General features: G+C 59.5%; 1 protein-coding gene across 3 annotated transcripts in view; it reads right to left on the bottom strand.

Moving 5' to 3' along the window:
- ARVCF (ARVCF delta catenin family member) overlaps positions 1-16,335 on the bottom strand; it is a 46,608-nt gene that overhangs the window by 1,863 nt on the left and 28,410 nt on the right. For 2 of the 3 annotated variants that reach the window (XM_036276589.1, XM_036276590.1), the window contains exons 1-15: positions 15,329-15,427; positions 10,010-10,168; positions 9,295-9,821; positions 7,759-8,258; positions 6,959-7,142; positions 5,969-6,086; positions 5,375-5,546; positions 3,680-3,751; positions 2,367-2,494; positions 1,880-2,030; positions 1,422-1,620; positions 1,236-1,347; positions 1,044-1,134; positions 612-665; positions 71-156 (exon numbers count right to left, since the gene is read on the bottom strand). In XM_036276589.1, coding sequence (XP_036132482.1) covers positions 71-156; positions 612-665; positions 1,044-1,134; positions 1,236-1,347; positions 1,422-1,620; positions 1,880-2,030; positions 2,367-2,494; positions 3,680-3,751; positions 5,375-5,546; positions 5,969-6,086; positions 6,959-7,142; positions 7,759-8,258; positions 9,295-9,821; positions 10,010-10,168; positions 15,329-15,349 — 2,574 coding nt within the window. In that variant the 5' untranslated portion in view covers positions 15,350-15,427. Of the gene's footprint in view, positions 1-70; positions 157-611; positions 666-1,043; positions 1,135-1,235; positions 1,348-1,421; positions 1,621-1,879; positions 2,031-2,366; positions 2,495-3,679; positions 3,752-5,374; positions 5,547-5,968; positions 6,087-6,958; positions 7,143-7,758; positions 8,259-9,294; positions 9,822-10,009; positions 10,169-15,328; positions 15,428-16,335 lie in introns of those variants that run through there. The other variant, XM_036276591.1, reaches the window with a different exon arrangement.

Here is a 16,335-nt window from a genome sequence, read left to right as displayed (position 1 = left end):
TTGCCTGAGCCCCTCTCCAGGCAGCTACTACATATGCCACCTCCCTGGGCACCTGCCCAAAGACACTCACTTTCAAAAGTTCCTTCTCAGAGGTGTCCCCTGCGGGGGTGCTGCCTCGAGCCCTCCACTCCCTCTGGTCCATCGTGGAGTATCCGTCTGTGGGGGCACAAGGGGAATTCTGAGGGGCAGGCACCACAGGAGCAGAACTCCCTCAGTCCAGACAGGGCCCCTGGGACAGGATGCATCTGGAGAGGGCACCCACCTGCCCTGCCCGGCACCATCCTGGACGCCTAGGACAGGTCTCAGAGCCCCTCCCCCCACTCTCACCATCCCCTGCCTCAAGTGGCTCAGGCCTTGCAGCGGCTTTCCGGCTCCCCTTCGGCAGCTCAGGACCCTTCAGCCTCCCTTCAGCTGACAGACCAGAGACGCTAGCTGGGCACTGACCTCTCTCTGGCTGCCCCACCCCATTACTCCCTGAGTACCCCTAAAACCAAAACCAGATCTCTCTTTTCCAACCAGTGCCTCCTGGGAAGGCCTTCCCACCAGCAGACACAGCGAAACCACCTGGCCCATTTCAGGACCCCTCCCACACAGGAAATACCTGCACTCACCTGGGCCAAGGGCCTCCATGGGGATCACATCCCGGCTGCTTGGCTTCTCACCATCTGCAAGGCACAAGCAAGTGGCTGGCTGGTTGCAAGCATCAGCGGGGAGACCAGGGCAGATAAACCCATGGCAGGGCTGGTCTCAGAGACCCTGGGAACCCTTCATCACTAACATCTTTGCACCCTTCTTCTGGGCCACTGCCCGCTGGCAACCCCCTCCCCGCTGCAACTTGGCACCAATGTTGACACCAGGAGTGAATAGGAAGTAGAAGATGCAAACAGGGAAAGGGGCCACCCTGAGGCCATTTTCCTGTAACAAGGCCAGCCTCCCTCCTCCACGCCTCACCAGACTTGTCACCATAAATGTACCGGGTGGAAGGGCTACTCTCGAACTTCAGGGATGGGTTCCCACACACCCCAACCCTGCCCAGTACTCACCGAGGCTCTTGTCCACCAGCGGCAGTGTGCTGTCATCAAAACCTCCGGGACTCAGTGCTCCCTTGGGCCCCTTGGCATTAGCAGCAGCCGACTGGAGGGAGAGAGCAAAACAGAGAGGGGTGGGGGTCAGGGGCAATCCAGCAGGGGACCCAGCCTGGCAAAGTGAGAAAGGAAAGGCTGTGCAGGCCACACCTGGAAGCGTGCCTTGGTCCAGCCATCCCTCTGCAGGGCACCACGCAGCTCCTTGTAGCTCCACACAGTCTGCAGCACGTGGGATGCAGCCTTTGCCTCTCGTACTGATTGGCTGTGGCCAGGCCCAGGACGGGGTCAGTGTCGGGCCCTGCCCCTGGACCTCCCTCATCCCCCACCACCACGTACCTGGAGGCACCAAGGGCCACCAGCGCTGGCACACCACGGGCCTGCAGCAGTGAGCGTGCATTGTCCAGGCTGTCAGACACTATCTCATGGATGGTGTTGAGCACAGCCACCACAGTGTCCTCCTCCAAGCGGGCCGCGGGTCGTGCTGGAGCCTGCGCATTGCGCACATTCCGCACGAGCTCTGCCATTGCATAGCTTCCTGAGGGGCAGGGTCGGGTGTTAGGACATGCCTCTGCCCACCCTTGTGGGAAGAAGCGGGACTCAGGAGAGGGGAGTCCTCAAGGACCTGGTGCACAGGGGGCTAGGCTCAGACAGGTTGAAGAAGATAGGAGCTCCAGCAGCTGGGACAGAGCAATGGAAGCAAGGCCTGAACCACAGGTCCCTCGGCACCTACAGCAGAACCCCCCGGAGCCATCCACCCTGTTGGCATCCAGGCTCAACCCCACCTATGTCCTCACCAATGAGGTCCTTGTTGCGTCGGTCCAGCGAAAGGTTGCGCAAGGCAATGGCGACAGCACGCACCACCTTGTCGGTCTCGGACTGCAGCAGCTCCACCAGCACTGGCAGACCGCGCTCCTTGCGCACTGTGGCCCGAATGTACGTGGCCCACTGCAGCAGCAGAGGAGGCAGGGAGCATGCTGAGCGCGCAGTCGCACCACTGTGCACAACGAACACTCTCCTACCTGAGCCCTGACCACTCCCTTCAGCTGGACTGTCCTCCTGACAAAGCCCTACACCAGTAGCTCAACTCTACCTCCCCAGACGCCTCCACACCCCACCACCCAGGGCACACTGCTTGCAGCTCTAGCGCCTGAACATCCCCTGCCATGGGGAGGTGCAGTGTCTCCTCCCCTCACCCCTGCCTGGGCAAAGGCAGGGACAGGCACCGACAGGGACACTTAGGATTCTTCCTCTGTCCCCTACCCACCAGACTTGGCCTCTCACCATCCAGTTGCCAGCACTGAGGTTCTGTAGGGCACCAGCCGCAGCCTCCAGGGTGTTGAAGTTCCGGCTCTCCGTGAGGAGTGAGAGGTAGAGACGTACCACCTCAGGCTGGTACAGCAACTCAAAGCCTGGGCACAAAGCACCAGCTGCCTATGGTCACCCAGACCTCTCCACATCGCTGCCTCTCCCTCCTCCTCCCAGGGCAAGAGAGAGCTGGGACCCAGGTATGAGTGTGGTGCAGTCAGGAAATATTTAACAACATTGTGGCCACCCAAGAGGAAAAGCAGTTCCACTTCAGAGAGGAACCAACAGAAGTTCAATGAAGAGGCAGAGGGCTCGGGAGAGGCTGTTCTTCCCCTGACCCTGATGCCAAAGAAATGGGATTAGACCTGCCTGGCAACCAGAGGATTGAGTTGGGAGAAGGTGGCAACCAGGGTGTCTCCCCTAGCAATAAGACTCAAACTCCCTAGCAACAAGGCCCACCCTCCAGTAGCTAACAGAGTTTGTACAACTGGAGGGTGGGGCCTAGCAACAAGACCCACCTCCATAGCTACAGAGCCTAGCTCCCATATGAGGGACGCTGTGTTACCAGGTCATGCCCTTAACAACAGGGCCCATTCTCTAAGAGGTCCAGGCTTGGCAGCAGTGCTCCCCAAGTGTTCTAGAGATGAGCAGCTAAGCGGCTTTCCAAGGCTGCTGTACCCACACCGGGGCCTCTACCTGTTCTTAGACATTACCTTCCTATCCCCTGTCCTATTGCCCCATGTGTTATCACTCCCTCCCTCGTTCTTATGTCCCACGCTCCCTCCACTCCATCCTAACTGGGCTTCCAACTCCCCAAATGTGTTGTCCCTTCAGGCGTCAGCCCAGGCTGATTCCTCAGCCTGTGATGCTCCCCAGACCTCCTGTGGCCGGTCCCTTCCATTCTGCTGGGAACATCTGGGCTTGCGGGCTGGGCTGTGGACCAGGTCTCTTGCACTCAGGCTGGATTCCCATCGCACAGAACAATGCCAGCGCACAACAGGGTTCCAACAGCTCCCACCCTTCACTGAGGGCCTCACTCCAAAGCTGTGTGACCCAGCAAGTAAATGCCTGGCTTCTCTATCCCCCAACCTGGCCTGAAGTGACCTATGACACTGACTCTGATTCTAAACCCTCTGCAGGTGCCCAAGGACGAGCTGGTCCTCTGGGGAACCCCACATCTGTTAGCCCGTTTCCCTGTTGGATCCTCAAGGCCCTTTAGGCCTGCTCAGTGGCACAAGGCTTCACTGCCTGGACAGTCCTGAACCTGGACTCCACTTCTACCCCCTCACCTTTAGCGGCCTCGGTTCTCTTGGGCAGCTCCAGAGTGTCAAAGTTTCGGTCCATCTCACCATCCTTCTTCCCTGGAACAGAAGAGCAATGAGAGGTGAGGCAGATCCTGGGGGAGCAGGTTGTGTCACAAAGGTTGGGCACAGCACTTTCCTGCCTAGAGCCCAGAAAGCACCCCCATGTCCAGGACCAGCCACCAAGAGGCCAGAGGAGCAGAGGCATACTGAGACCAAGTAGGCAGGTCAACCCAGGGGAGGGTAGTGGTGGCAGTGGGGCCTACAAATGTCCCAGCCAAGGCTCATCTCCCATCAGGTGCTGGGAGCTATACTGCAGACCTGCCCAATGGCCTCCTTGTGGCTGCCAGGTGTGTGAACTGAGGGCTTCAGGAGACTGGTTGAGTGGTGGGTAGGTACACACAGAGAAGCTGAGAGCTGGCAGGGACAGAACATGCTTGGCTACATGAGGCAGGGCTGGGGTAAGTTACCCATGGGGCAACTTGCCCGTCTAGGGCCTAGACCCTGTCCCAGGCTCTGCTGGCCAAGAGACCCTGCTCACAGGCCAAGCCCTTGCAGCAGCACCACCTAACACTGGTCAGCCTCGACCTGTATGCCTCTGTGAGTGCATCACCACCTCTCAGCTACCCTCCTCACCTCAGATGATGGAGTTTCTCCTCCTTTGGAAGGCAGCAGATGATCTGGGGCCCCACCAGCCTGGCCTCCTGGGGCCTTTATGTGGTCCCTGTCTGAGCCACACATGTCCCATTCTACTGGAGAGACACCCCCTAGGCCCTGAGCACATTGGCTCTGCTCCAGTTCCAGTTCTAGCCCTGCCTGGGGAGCAAAGTCTGAGGTTACAGAGGGACAGCTCCTTGGCCTCCAAACCAGTCCAGGACTGACATTCCTGCTGTTGTCATGGAGATGGCTGCCCAGAGAAGGAACTGGGGACAGGACAGGACCTTGAGACTGGCAAGCCCTACAGTTGTCATGAAGACCACTGCCTGAGCAATAAGGGGTGGAGGGTGCCTCCCTGGTGCCCACTGCACCCGCCAGTCCTGGATGGCAGGACAAACAGGGACTCACCTTGATGGAACCAGTCCTCTGGGCGGCCGGAGGAAGCACAGGAGAAAGGAGACGAGCCTGAGCGGGCAGCACCCCCACCCCATGCCCTCCCAGGAAGCCTCAATTTCCCACTGCATACCCTGGGGTGAAGAGAAGGTATGCGGAATTTCAACCCTATTACTTTTGGGGGTTGAGTGCCCACAAGTAGCACAGACTCTACCTGGCAGCTGCTGGGTAATGTTGGAACCTGCACCCTGAAGGTGGGTGTGCTATGTAGGTGGGATGGGGTGCTGGCCCTCAGGGCTTCAGGTGCCCTACCAATGCCAGAAGGTGGCATCATCTTCGGTGCTTTCTAAACTTGGGCCCATTGAACCCTCCCTGGAGCTAAGGGACTAGGTCCAGGCATTGGTCAGGTCACCGCATGGGTTCTCTCCTACCCTCCACCGGGGTCCCCATAGTGCAGGGGGGTGAAGGCTGGGTCTGTTGGATGGGTAACCCAAGGCTGCTCACCCCCCTTGGCTCCCTGCTTCCCCACTTGCCCACTGGTAGCTGACCACGAATGACATGGGTATGGAGAGCTTCAGCCTGAGGGGTGGGGAGGAGTGGTTCTAAAATGGTACCCCAGTCCCACCCACACACCTTTGGTCTTCTTGCCACCGAAGCAGCCAGCATCATCCCGCCTCCGGTGCTGGGAGCCCACAATACTGCTGGGGGGCCCAGGTTCGGCCTCCTGATACCTGTCAGCCCCAGGCACCTCCTTGTGTACATGGTAGGACAGGTTCCGCATGATGCATACGCAGTTCTCCACCGACTGTGGGGAGAACAGAGCTAATGGGGTATGGCCAGGTGGGGCGCAGGGAATGCTAAGCCCCTAAGGAAGACTGGCCACAGCCAGCATGCACCACGTGCACCGAAAGTGTAGAGACATAGAGACCTGAGCTAGGGGGCCCACACAGGCAAGAACCCTCAGGGAGGGGCCAAGAGAGGAAAAGGGTAGAACACCTACTTCACGTAGGACCACATCTGGGTTTTGTGGCAGGCCCACTTCACAGTATGGTCACTACAAGGTGGCCCATGCGATCCCCAGAAGTCCAGGTATATTCACCTCTGTGCTGCCCATATAGTTCATGCCCCCTGGGCCTTGTTTCTGGTCAATCTCCCTGACCCTTTGTGGGAGGTTGTGAGACTGGCCCTGCCTGGGACCTGCTGGGACCATGCTGTCACCCTGCTCACCTTGTTGTCCGTGTCCTTCCTGCCCACAGCTGACTGAAGGGCATGAAGAAGTGCGTCCACCAGCCCTTCACACTCCCGAAGTCGCCGCCGGGCCTCTGCACCATCTGAGCTCACGTTCCTGGGTAGCCAAGAGCAAGTTCCGTAATTCTTGGCTCCCAATGGAATGCCCCCAACCTCCACCTGGCCTTGGGGTCTTGTTTGCATCTGCAAAATGGGCGCTAACACTGCCCTGTTGGGGTTATTGGCAGGTGACACCAGCCTGCAGCAGTGAGGGAAGGTGGGGCTGGCCTAAGCACTGACAGCCTGGGGAGCAAGCCCTAACCTGGCATCTCTGTGGTGGGGGCGGGGGCTTTCCTCACTCCCATCTGAACAGGAAAGGGACAGAGGTGGGTCTATAGGCCTGAATCTATGCACAGGTACACAGGCATTTTTGGGTTCCCCCTGCCCAAACAGTGATGGCAGCTCTGGGCTTCACTTTTCCTGAGGTCAGAAACCTATAGGACCGCATCTTGATGGACAGTCAGGACTGTGGGGACCCAGGACTGCCTGTGGGATCTCTGCAGGGCCTCCCAGGGTGTAGGGGGAGAGGTCATGGAGGTGGGATGAGGCCTCTGAGGCAGACCAAAGATGAAGGTCATGTCTCCCCATTCCCTGGATGTCATGATGATGGGAGAGTGGGCTGAAGATGGGCAGGGATAGGGCCATGAGGTTCTGTATAACAGGGTGGCGGACCTTGTCCAGAGGTGGCCCTTGGGCGTGAGAACAGCCCCATCAGGCCCATTCTCAGGACTCGGACAGGAATTGTGACATGGCTCTGATCCCTAAGACTTGGACAGCTCAGTTGTCTTCCAGGTTATCTAGGACACGAGGACATGGCTATCCCAGGACAGCTGTTTGCATGCAGGTTGTGGTGCCCGGCTCCTGCCTCCTTGACAAGGAACAGCCCAGGGCAGCTGCTCAGGGGGTGCCTGAGCCCGGCCCCACCCCCACCTCAAGCAGCCTGATGTGTTCTTGAAGACAGTCGTCCACTCGGCATCCCGTGGCTTGGAGTCCTCATTGGGCTCTCGCTCCCAGCCCGAATGGGGCACAATGACCTCGTGGGTCAGTGTCTGTAGGCCATGGTCAATGATGACCATCTTCAGGGGCTCGTAGGATGACAGGTTCCAGAGTGTGCCTGTGGGGCACCATTGACCAGCCAGTGCTGACCATGGGCACTGCCTCCCTACCTCCCATGTGACTGCTCAGGACCTGTCACACCCTCTATCATGCCCAGCTCAGACCAGAAGGCAGGAAGTGACAAAAGCTGTTAGAGGTTCTGAATGCACCCCCGGGCCTGGGCACATAGCACCCACCACTGGCTCCCACTGGGTGGGGGCCGAGAGGGGCTGGGACAAGAGGAAAGGCTGGCAGGGAGCCTGGGGCTGGATACAGCAGGTGCCTTCTCTTCCCCACCCCTTCCCAGCCACACGGGTGGGTAGGACTACCACAACTGGGGCCACACTGAGAGGTGGTCATGTGACCCTGCCTGGCCACTCAGGTCCCACAAGGCACAATCTCCACCACTGCACTACTGGGAGTGGGACCGGGTGGGGAGGGGGCCTGCCTGAAGGGCCCAGTGCCAGCCCCACCAATGGCAGCAAAGTCAGAGGTAGAGATTGGTGATCTTTCAAGGATCTTTGCTGGCGCCTGCCCCCAGCAGCTGGGTCTCCTGACTAAATGGGGTGCTCTCCCAGGCCAAGCCTCATTCTCATTTCTTCCCAGGGGATGCAGGGCAGCCAGGTGCCACTCACCTGTGACGAGCTCTCGGACCTCATTGTCCCGGGCAGCCCGCAGCAGGCGCACCAGGGCAGGCACCCCACCGCAGTCCCTGATGGCGGCCTTGTTGTCAGTGTCTCGGCCATAGGAGAGGTTGCGCAGTGCCCCACAAGCCCGGCGCCGCACCTCTGCCCTTGGGTGGTCCAGCAGAGCCACAAGCAGGGGTAGCCCCCGCAGCTGCCTCACACGCCGCTTGACACCCTCATTCTCAAAGCACAGGTGCTGCAGGTAGGCAGCTGCATTGGCCTTCACAGGGTCCACAGGGTGCCTCAGCATGGCCAGTACCTCAGGCAGCTCAGGGTCCCGCCAACGCGGCTCTTTGCGGGCACTGTCGACAGAGGGCGAGCGCCGCACCACCCGGTCCAGGCTGCCTAGGCTGCCCCGTTCTGGCTGGGCCAGGGGTGCTGTCGTGGCTGGGAATGGGGGCCTCTCCTCCATCAGCTCACCGCCATCATCTGCCACATCCTCATAGGCCCTGTGCAAGTGAGCAGGGCACGTGAACATGTTCTCATCAGTTGCTGACCCTGCCTGAGCTGTCCCAACAGACCTCCAGGGGACCATGAACACACAGATGGTGAGGATGGGCCTAGAGTGTTGGTACTTGGCTTCAAGCACCGCATGGGTACCGAGTCATACCCAACCCAGCAAGAATTGACTCAGAACCAATGACAGAATCAAACCCCAGCCAATGGTCATCAGGGTATGCATCCCTCCTAGATAGGGCGCACTCATTCCCATCACCAGGCAGTGTCCCCTGATTCTGAGCTAACTGCGTTTCTATAAAATATTTGCCCATGACTGGAAGTCCCACCTTCCCATGAGGCCCATCTCTGGCTGATGCCAGGATATCGGGGGAAGTGATCCTCTTTGCATATGGTCATCCTGGTGGGCCCATCTGAGGGGCATTCAGACTACCAGTCCCCCAGGGCACAGATGTTCCTGTGGGTGTTTACCATCAAACCCACTTCCCAGGAGAGGAATTGAGGTTAGGAAGAGAGGAATTGAGGTTAGGAAGGGCCAGGTGTCTTGCCCACAGTCATGCCGCATACTCCAGACCCAGGTTGTAGTCATGTTCCCACATTACAGATAGAGAAACTGAAGGCAGAGGGAACAGATCCGGGGGTTATGCTGAGAAGGGCCTGGGAGGGGGGGGCGGGGGCAGGGTCTGGTTTCTGATTGCAACTGTGCATGGGGTAAATTGAGGCCTGAAAACACCCTGAGCTTTTTAGATTCCTGTCATCAGGGTCACATGCCTAGAGCAGGGGCAGCAGGTGTTGGACACTGTCACCAGCTTCTTTCATGCCCCAGATCTGCAGGGAGGGCACCCAGTTCAACTTCCACCATCCCAGAGCCTATCCTTGCTGCCATCCTTAAGGAGAATGGAGGCCAGTTCAAACCGATGTGTGAATAACTAATTTAACTCCGTCAGCTAGACTACCAGTGGGGTACTCTGTGATGGGCGAGTGGAAGGCAGACTCCCTGGAGGAGGTGGCAGGGCACAGGGTGCTCACCTAGTGCGAAGGCCCCGCCCACAGTCAGGCCTCCTCCTCGTGGCCGTGCCATAGTCAGGCTCCAGCTCCGGGCCACCCCCGTCATCGGCAGCCAGGCTGCGTGTGTCGTCCTCCAAGCCATATGGCTCTGCCTGGAAGCGCTCGGGCTGGGAGCGGCCGGCCGGCGGCACAGGCTCAGGGCCCTCGGTGAAGGCTTCACGGCGGCCAGGCAGTGTGAAGCAGCCATCACCAAGGCCGGGGCCAAGGGGACCACCACGTGGGGGCCGCACACCCAGCCCACGGGACAGGCTGCCATAGCTGGGGACGTCACGGGGCTCAGGGCTGTCAGGAAAGCCACCCCCACTGCTGAGGTAGGTTCGAGAGAGTGTGGCCGCTGGGCCACCCCCACGCAGCAGGAAGTGCCGGTCCAGGGGGCCATCGGCAAAGTGCCCTAGTGAGGGGCCGCCATCCAGGAGGGGGAGACCATCTGGGCCCATGGGCACCTGGCGCACTGTTCGTGTAGTCACTGTCTTGACCGTCTTGGTGACCTGGTGAGTAAGTAGGTAGCAAATGGGCTGGGCAGCCTGAGAGGCCCGGACATTGCCCCAGGGCCAGAGTGGCCTCAGTCTTCCACCCGAACAAGTGGTCCCCAGGAAGCTGGGACATGTGCCCACTCTACACTTGGGACAACTGCAGCTACACAGCCCACTTACCAACCACTTGGGCCCAGCCATACCTTGGTCTCCGTGCGCCGTGTAGTGCCATCTTCTGACATGACAATGGACACATGGGAGGTGGGAGTGCCAGGGTCCTCCTCCACCGTCACTGTCTCCTCTAGCACCTCAGGCGCCTCTGGCATTGTGGCCAGTGAGACCTGGCTGCCTGGGCTCTGCTCCTGGGTGAGGGGTCTGGGTGTCAGTGGGAGGACCCAGTGCTCACCCTGCCCTAGAGTGCAGGTGGGTGCTGGCCCGGATGCCAGGAATGACTTCATTCTCACCCCCAGAACCCACTGACCCTAGGACCTGTTTCAGCCCCAGCTAGTGAGGACAACAGCATGTTCCTGCCTCTGAATGCTGAGGGGTTGATCTTGCCCTGATGCCCTATCCCAAGGGGGAGCCCAGGGGCTGGTCCCCATTCCTGGGCCTCCTGGGGCTGAGCTGGCAGATAAGGTCTAGGACCCCAGTGATGCAGTCTTGGGGAGCCGTCTTAGCTGCAAGGCCTGACTGCAGCAAGCTCTTGGAGGCCTAGGGAGGCCAGGTGGGACCACTGGATGTTCTCCAGGTGTCCTGGGCCTCTCCCCTGCCCCACCTCAGAAACGTTGAGTACAGAGACCTTAAGGTGGCAGTTCACCTACTCCCTGTGGCCACGCCAAGGCTCCTATCCCTAAGGCCAGCCAGACACCCTCGCAGGCCAGAAATACCCAGCTCCCAGAATGCCCTGTGCACTCAAAGCACCAAAATACCCTCACAATCCTTCCGGCCCAGGCACGCTTGTTGAGTGGGCAAGGCCTGGCCCTACCATCATTAAGACTGTGGGTGTCATATCAGAGCCCAGAGACTGGGTTCAAGCCAAGGGGCCCAGCTAGTCCTTGACAAGAATACCAGTGTCCCCTCCCTGTTCACCACCTCACGTCTCCCCAACCTTGGCTCTCAGTCCTGAACACCTGCCTCATTCTCAACTTGTGTACCCTCTTGCCATCATCCCTGCAGGGGATGACCATGGTGGAATTCCAGGCAAGATGGCTCTAGACAGAGGCCCTTCAAAGGCCCATATGTCTACTGGCCAGTGGGGAAACTGAGATTCAGAGACTACAGGCACAAGGACCAAGAGTCTATCTCTGGGTCTCTGACCACACGGCACCAACATCTCAGGATCAGCATCTGGCCAGGATGGACAGGGGCTGAAACCCAAGCCACAGAGGGGCAGGTAATAGGAGGCACATTACTGGACAGCCAGGGCTGGGTCAGCAGAAGGGCAGGCTCTGCTTGTGGCCCAGGCCTCATGCCTGGCAGGACGGGTCCCCTGCCTGGGCCCCAGGCCCCTAAAGCCTTCAGACATGGAGATGAGGCCCAGGGAGGCCCAGCAGCTTCCACCAGTGTCTGCCTGGCATCAGAGCTCTACTCTGGCTCCTGTCCCTGGGCCTTGGAGTTATGCAGGGAAAAGGTAGTTCAAGCTGCCTTCAGGGCCTGCCTCCCGAGGTCCTCAGGGTGACATTTTCCCAGGTTGGGTTTCTATCCTAAAGGAATGCTTGAGTCCCCCAACTGCTTGTAGTGTTGAGGCTCTGGGTCCCTATAACCTCTTCAGGAGTCCAGGGAGGGGCCTGAGCCAACATGACAGGACAGGTGCAGCCCTCCAGCTCTGGTGACACAGGAAGTAAAAGGCCACCCACAGAAGGTACACCCTCACACACACAACTCCCCCCCCCTCCCCCCGCCGAGCAGGAGAAAGCACATGATTTTATAAAAAGGAAACTGAGACCTGACAGAGGGAAGAAGTTCTACCCAGAGTGTCACAAACTGCTAACAGGAATTTCAGGCATCCACATAGAATGCAATTTTGCAAGCCTTTTAGCCACACTGTGCCCTTTGTGGGCCACAGCCTTGGCTGTCATCCTCTCAGTCTTGGGATGCAAGTGGCTGTTGGAGACCGGGCCAGGAAGGAGGGACACTATTTCCTGGGAAGAAAAAGTAAACTGAGGCCCAGAGTAGGGACACGCTGCTGGGCTGCTGAGCAGGGAGGCCTGAGCACTTCTCAGAGCACACTAGGGACATAGGACAGTCTCAGAACAGGAAGTTCGGGAACAGCCTGTCACTCCTGGGGCGTTGGGTGCTCCATCTGTATTTAGCAAAAGAAGAAACAAATGTGTGGCACAGATAGAATTCTCTCTGCTGGGCTCTGGGGGGCCAGGCATGGAGGGACCTCAGGCCTTATCCTGGTGACTGCCAAGTGTTGGAGGGGCAAGAAGCAAGACTGACACAAGGAGACCAGGACTGTTGCCCAGGATACTACACAGCCAGTGGGATAGGGCCCCTCAGTTTGCATATGTTTGCATACATTAACACTCTCAGATAAGAGCCCCTATTCCCTGGCTGGGATGGGGGGAGTACGTCTCGGACCCCAGTACTACTCTGCAGTCCAGCGTGTTCTTCTCACTCTGGCCTGTGGTGAGGTTCTGACACAGTGAAGTCAGGAGGATGAGGGAATGGGGTGTCCAGGACAGCCAGGGCCCTCCAACAAGGCCTGATAATCCTGCAGCATCACCCACCAACACCCAGGCCAGGCAGCCCTGCAGCGTGAGCCTGAGGCACCAAGAGCCCCTGCTGGCAAATGACCTCAGGGAGCTAAAAATGGGCGATGACTTCACCCAGGCAGGCAGGAGCCTGAGTCAGCTGGAGATCATGGGAAGGCCTGGCCCCCATTACATATGCCTGGGCACACGCATGCAGACAGGGACCTGGACACACATGTGCGTGTAACTGGTCCTTCTGACAGGGACACATGTGCGCATGAGAACCCAGTCTAGCACACAGGCCTGAGTAAATCAGTTTGTGTGCTCTCCTAACAGCAGTCAGTGCACAGTGCCCGCCATCTGAAGAGGCACTTGCATGTGTACACATCCCCATTACCTCCTCTTGTCTTCCACCATGTATCCAGACTCCCTCAGCCACCACCTAGGCACCCACTATAAGAGTCTCAGAGCTGGCAGCAAATAGAACTGAGGCCTAGGGTAGGGAGAAGCCCATGGCCAACTACTGGCTTGGGACGCTATAACATATATGGGGTGGGGACATGGGATCATGGGTTAATGACCAGCACACAGTTGGTGCTCAAAATAAGCAGCTAACCAGTATGCCTGGATCCTTGTATGGCACTGAAGCCCTGCTCGAGGGCCTCATATACCACCAAGTCCACCTACCCAGGCCAACCCACCCTCAGGGACCCCTAGCCTGAAGCCCCAGTTCTCCCCCTATACCCCACACATGGGCATTTGCATAGACACACCACCCCCAGCCCTGCCCCATGTCCCAAATCCTGCCAGGTCCTGCCAACTGTCTTGGCACTTTTTCTCCAGCCCTAGCCTCATCCTTGCAAGCTCTCACTGGGACCATTGCCCAGACTCCCATCAACCACCTCCAGGGCCCAAATCTGTCCTGTGATACTCCTATCCAAGGTCCACCTGGTCAATGGTCCATGGGCTCTGGCCTGGAGAGGGGCTGCTGCCCAAGCCTGGGGTTTTCCATGAGCTCCCTTGAACTTATGGGAGGGGCCTAGCTCAGGTCTCCGAGTGGGGGCTGAAGTACCCCAGAAAGGTGATGCTCTCAAGAGGGTGCCTGAAGGCACAGTGCTGAGCATAGCAAGAGGGTCTTGTGCCCCTTCACAAACCAGGGGCTCGGCTTTTTCATACAGAAATAGAAAGGACCAAGGTTGTCAAGGCTGTGGAACAGGCGGAGGATAGTGCCAGTCCACCTTTGTGGCCAGATATGGGACAATGCAAACAGGGGCTGCCACCTGGGCAAAAGTCCACAATAGCCTCTGGGGTGAATGTGGGAATGGCCAAGGGAGGGGACGGAGGAAACAAGCTAAGTTGTAATGGGGGGTGGGAGGGACAGGCTGGACTGGGGTCCCAGAGGCATGGATCTATCTGCACTGGCTTCGCTTGTCAGATGAGCACGCATGGTCTGTATCATGAAGAATTAACTGAGGTGCAGGTGCCCCACCCTGTCCACAGCTCTGCTGGCAAACACAGGGAATGGGTTAAGGTGGAATCCTACACCTGGCTCCCATAACCCCCTGAGGGCCAGGTCCCCAGAGGGCATAAGATGGGTGCTAGTGAATGAACAGAGGGGTAGAGAAGTGACAGCCCTGTCCCACCATCAGGGCCATCCCAGTTAGACTCAAGGACAAATCAGGCTGGCATCTCCCACCAGGAAGCAAGCCCTTGGCCACCACAGACACCCTCTCCCTTGATGTCCATGGCCTCTGAACAGCCCTGGCAGACTGGAGCTCACTTCTCCACCACAGCAGTCCTCCTGCTAGGGCACAGTCTCACGCTGAGTGGCAGAGAGGCCAAGGGCTAGTAGGTGTCCAGCTGGCTGGGGGAGCAGGCTTGTGGGGCACAGAAAGCAGAGCTGGCTGTCACTCACCGCAACTTCCCCAAACCCAGCCCACATCCATTGGCCACACTGAGGCCCAAATCCCCCAAATTCCCCCAATGGCCCCTCCATCTCTGGGGTAGTCAGTGGCCAGATCCCGGGGGCCACACCAGGGATACAGAGGAAGCAAAAACTGGCTGGCTGTCCCAAGAGGCAGGTGTGTGGGAGACCTACCTCCCAGCACAAGGGGCGCCAAGTGGTTGTTCCCTCCCTCAGCCTGTTTCTGGACCCCGCCCCCTCTGGGCAAAAGTGCAGGCTGCCCAAATGCCTCCCCCCGCCCCAAGACTAGAAGGCAGACTGCCCGGGTTTCCCTCAGAGACCCCTCCAGCCTCTGCACGTGGGCAGGGCTGTCCTCCACCCCTCCCCTCACGTGTGCTGCCGCTGCAGACAGGGCTTTCCTTAAAGCTCCCTCCGGAATCTCCTTCGCAGATCCCCAGTGTCAGAACCCACGCTAGGGCTTTGGAGAGGAGGCCCGGCGAGCCCCCGGGAGCAGGAGGCCTAGCTGGTCTTCCCACTCCGGACTCGGCCCCCCTCTTGCACAGAGGGGTCTACTCCGAAGGCCTTCGTCCCCCGACCCTGTCGCCGGCACCTGTCCTGGGCGCTGGCCCGGGGTGCGCCCATAGAGTCCCGGGCCCCGCTCCCCGCTAAGGGTCGCACCGCCCGGGGCCCCCGCGCCCGGCCCCTGGAGACCCCGCGGGCTCGCGTCGTGCACAGCCTCCGGAGGCGCGCTCACTCCGCCGCCCCGCCCGTGCCCGACGCGCCGGCCCGGAGCGCAGACAATAGCCGCCTCCGGCCGGCGGCTCCAAGGAACAAAAGCAGGTCCTCCCGGGAAGGCCGGTGCCCCGCCCTCCGTCACTGGTCCCGGGACCGGGCCCATCACCCGGGACCAAGTTCCCTCCAACCTGTCTGAGTTCGGCCGGCATTGGGCCGGCTCGGGGAAGCGTGGGCCGGAGGTGAGGCAGCGGCGGCTGGACTGGGCTCGGGTCCGACACCTCGGCCACTCGGGCTCCGGCTCCGCGGACTCGCTCCCCGCGGGGGCGGACCTGGCAGCGGTCACCGCGAGCAGCCAATCGGGCGGGGCCGCGCCCAGGCGGGGCGGGGCGGGGGCCGGTGGGCGGGGCAGGGCGGGGCGGGGCGGAGCTCTGCGGCCAAGGCTGGTGGGGGGTCTCTCCTGCAGTGAGTCTGGGCTTCTCATCTTTCCCCCCCTGCACAGCCTTCGCCACGGGAGTGATATTTTTCCTGACCAGTGATGAGCCCAGTCCCTCTTCCCGGACTTAGGTTTGTTCCCTGTTAAAGAGCTCACACGTCCCTCCCCCTGTCGAGTTGAGGAAACAATTCTGGTATTGCAGGGTCCAATGTGGCCATGGACAGAGTGCAAACCCACCCTTGATGGCACAAGTTGCTCATCCAGGCTGTGACTCAGTTTCCCCTTGCTGTGAAATGGGGGCCCATAAGGCAGTAGTTACTACAATGACAGTGCTGCAAGGGCTCTCAGATCCCACTCCAGGCCCCTACCCCTCCCCCAAAAGGCCCTCCAAGTAAGTGTCCCCACAGAGCTCAACCCTGACCTGGCAAAGGGACCTGTACTGACCGACCCACTTTGACTTGGGTTTTCTTTTTTTTTATCCTCACCCTAGGACATTTTTCCATTCTTTGTTCAGGTAGAGTGGGAGGGAGAGAGAGGAACAGAGAGAGAGAGAAACATCGATGTGAAAGGAACACATCGAGTGGACACCACCCGCACAACCCACCAGGGCCGGGGACAAACTGCAACCGAGGTACGTGCCCTTAGCGGACACTGAACCCGGGTCTCTCTGGACCGCAGGCCGACGCTCTAACCGCTGAGCCAAACCGGCCAGGGCTGTCTTGGGTTTTCATCCTCAGGACACAGGCCCACCATCCCTCCACC

This window comes from Molossus molossus, unplaced genomic scaffold (genome assembly GCF_014108415.1).
Source record: "Molossus molossus isolate mMolMol1 unplaced genomic scaffold, mMolMol1.p scaffold_m16_p_22, whole genome shotgun sequence".
NCBI classification, from domain to species: Eukaryota; Metazoa; Chordata; class Mammalia; order Chiroptera; family Molossidae; genus Molossus; species Molossus molossus.
This window is presented reverse-complemented; position numbering and strand designations above follow the sequence as displayed.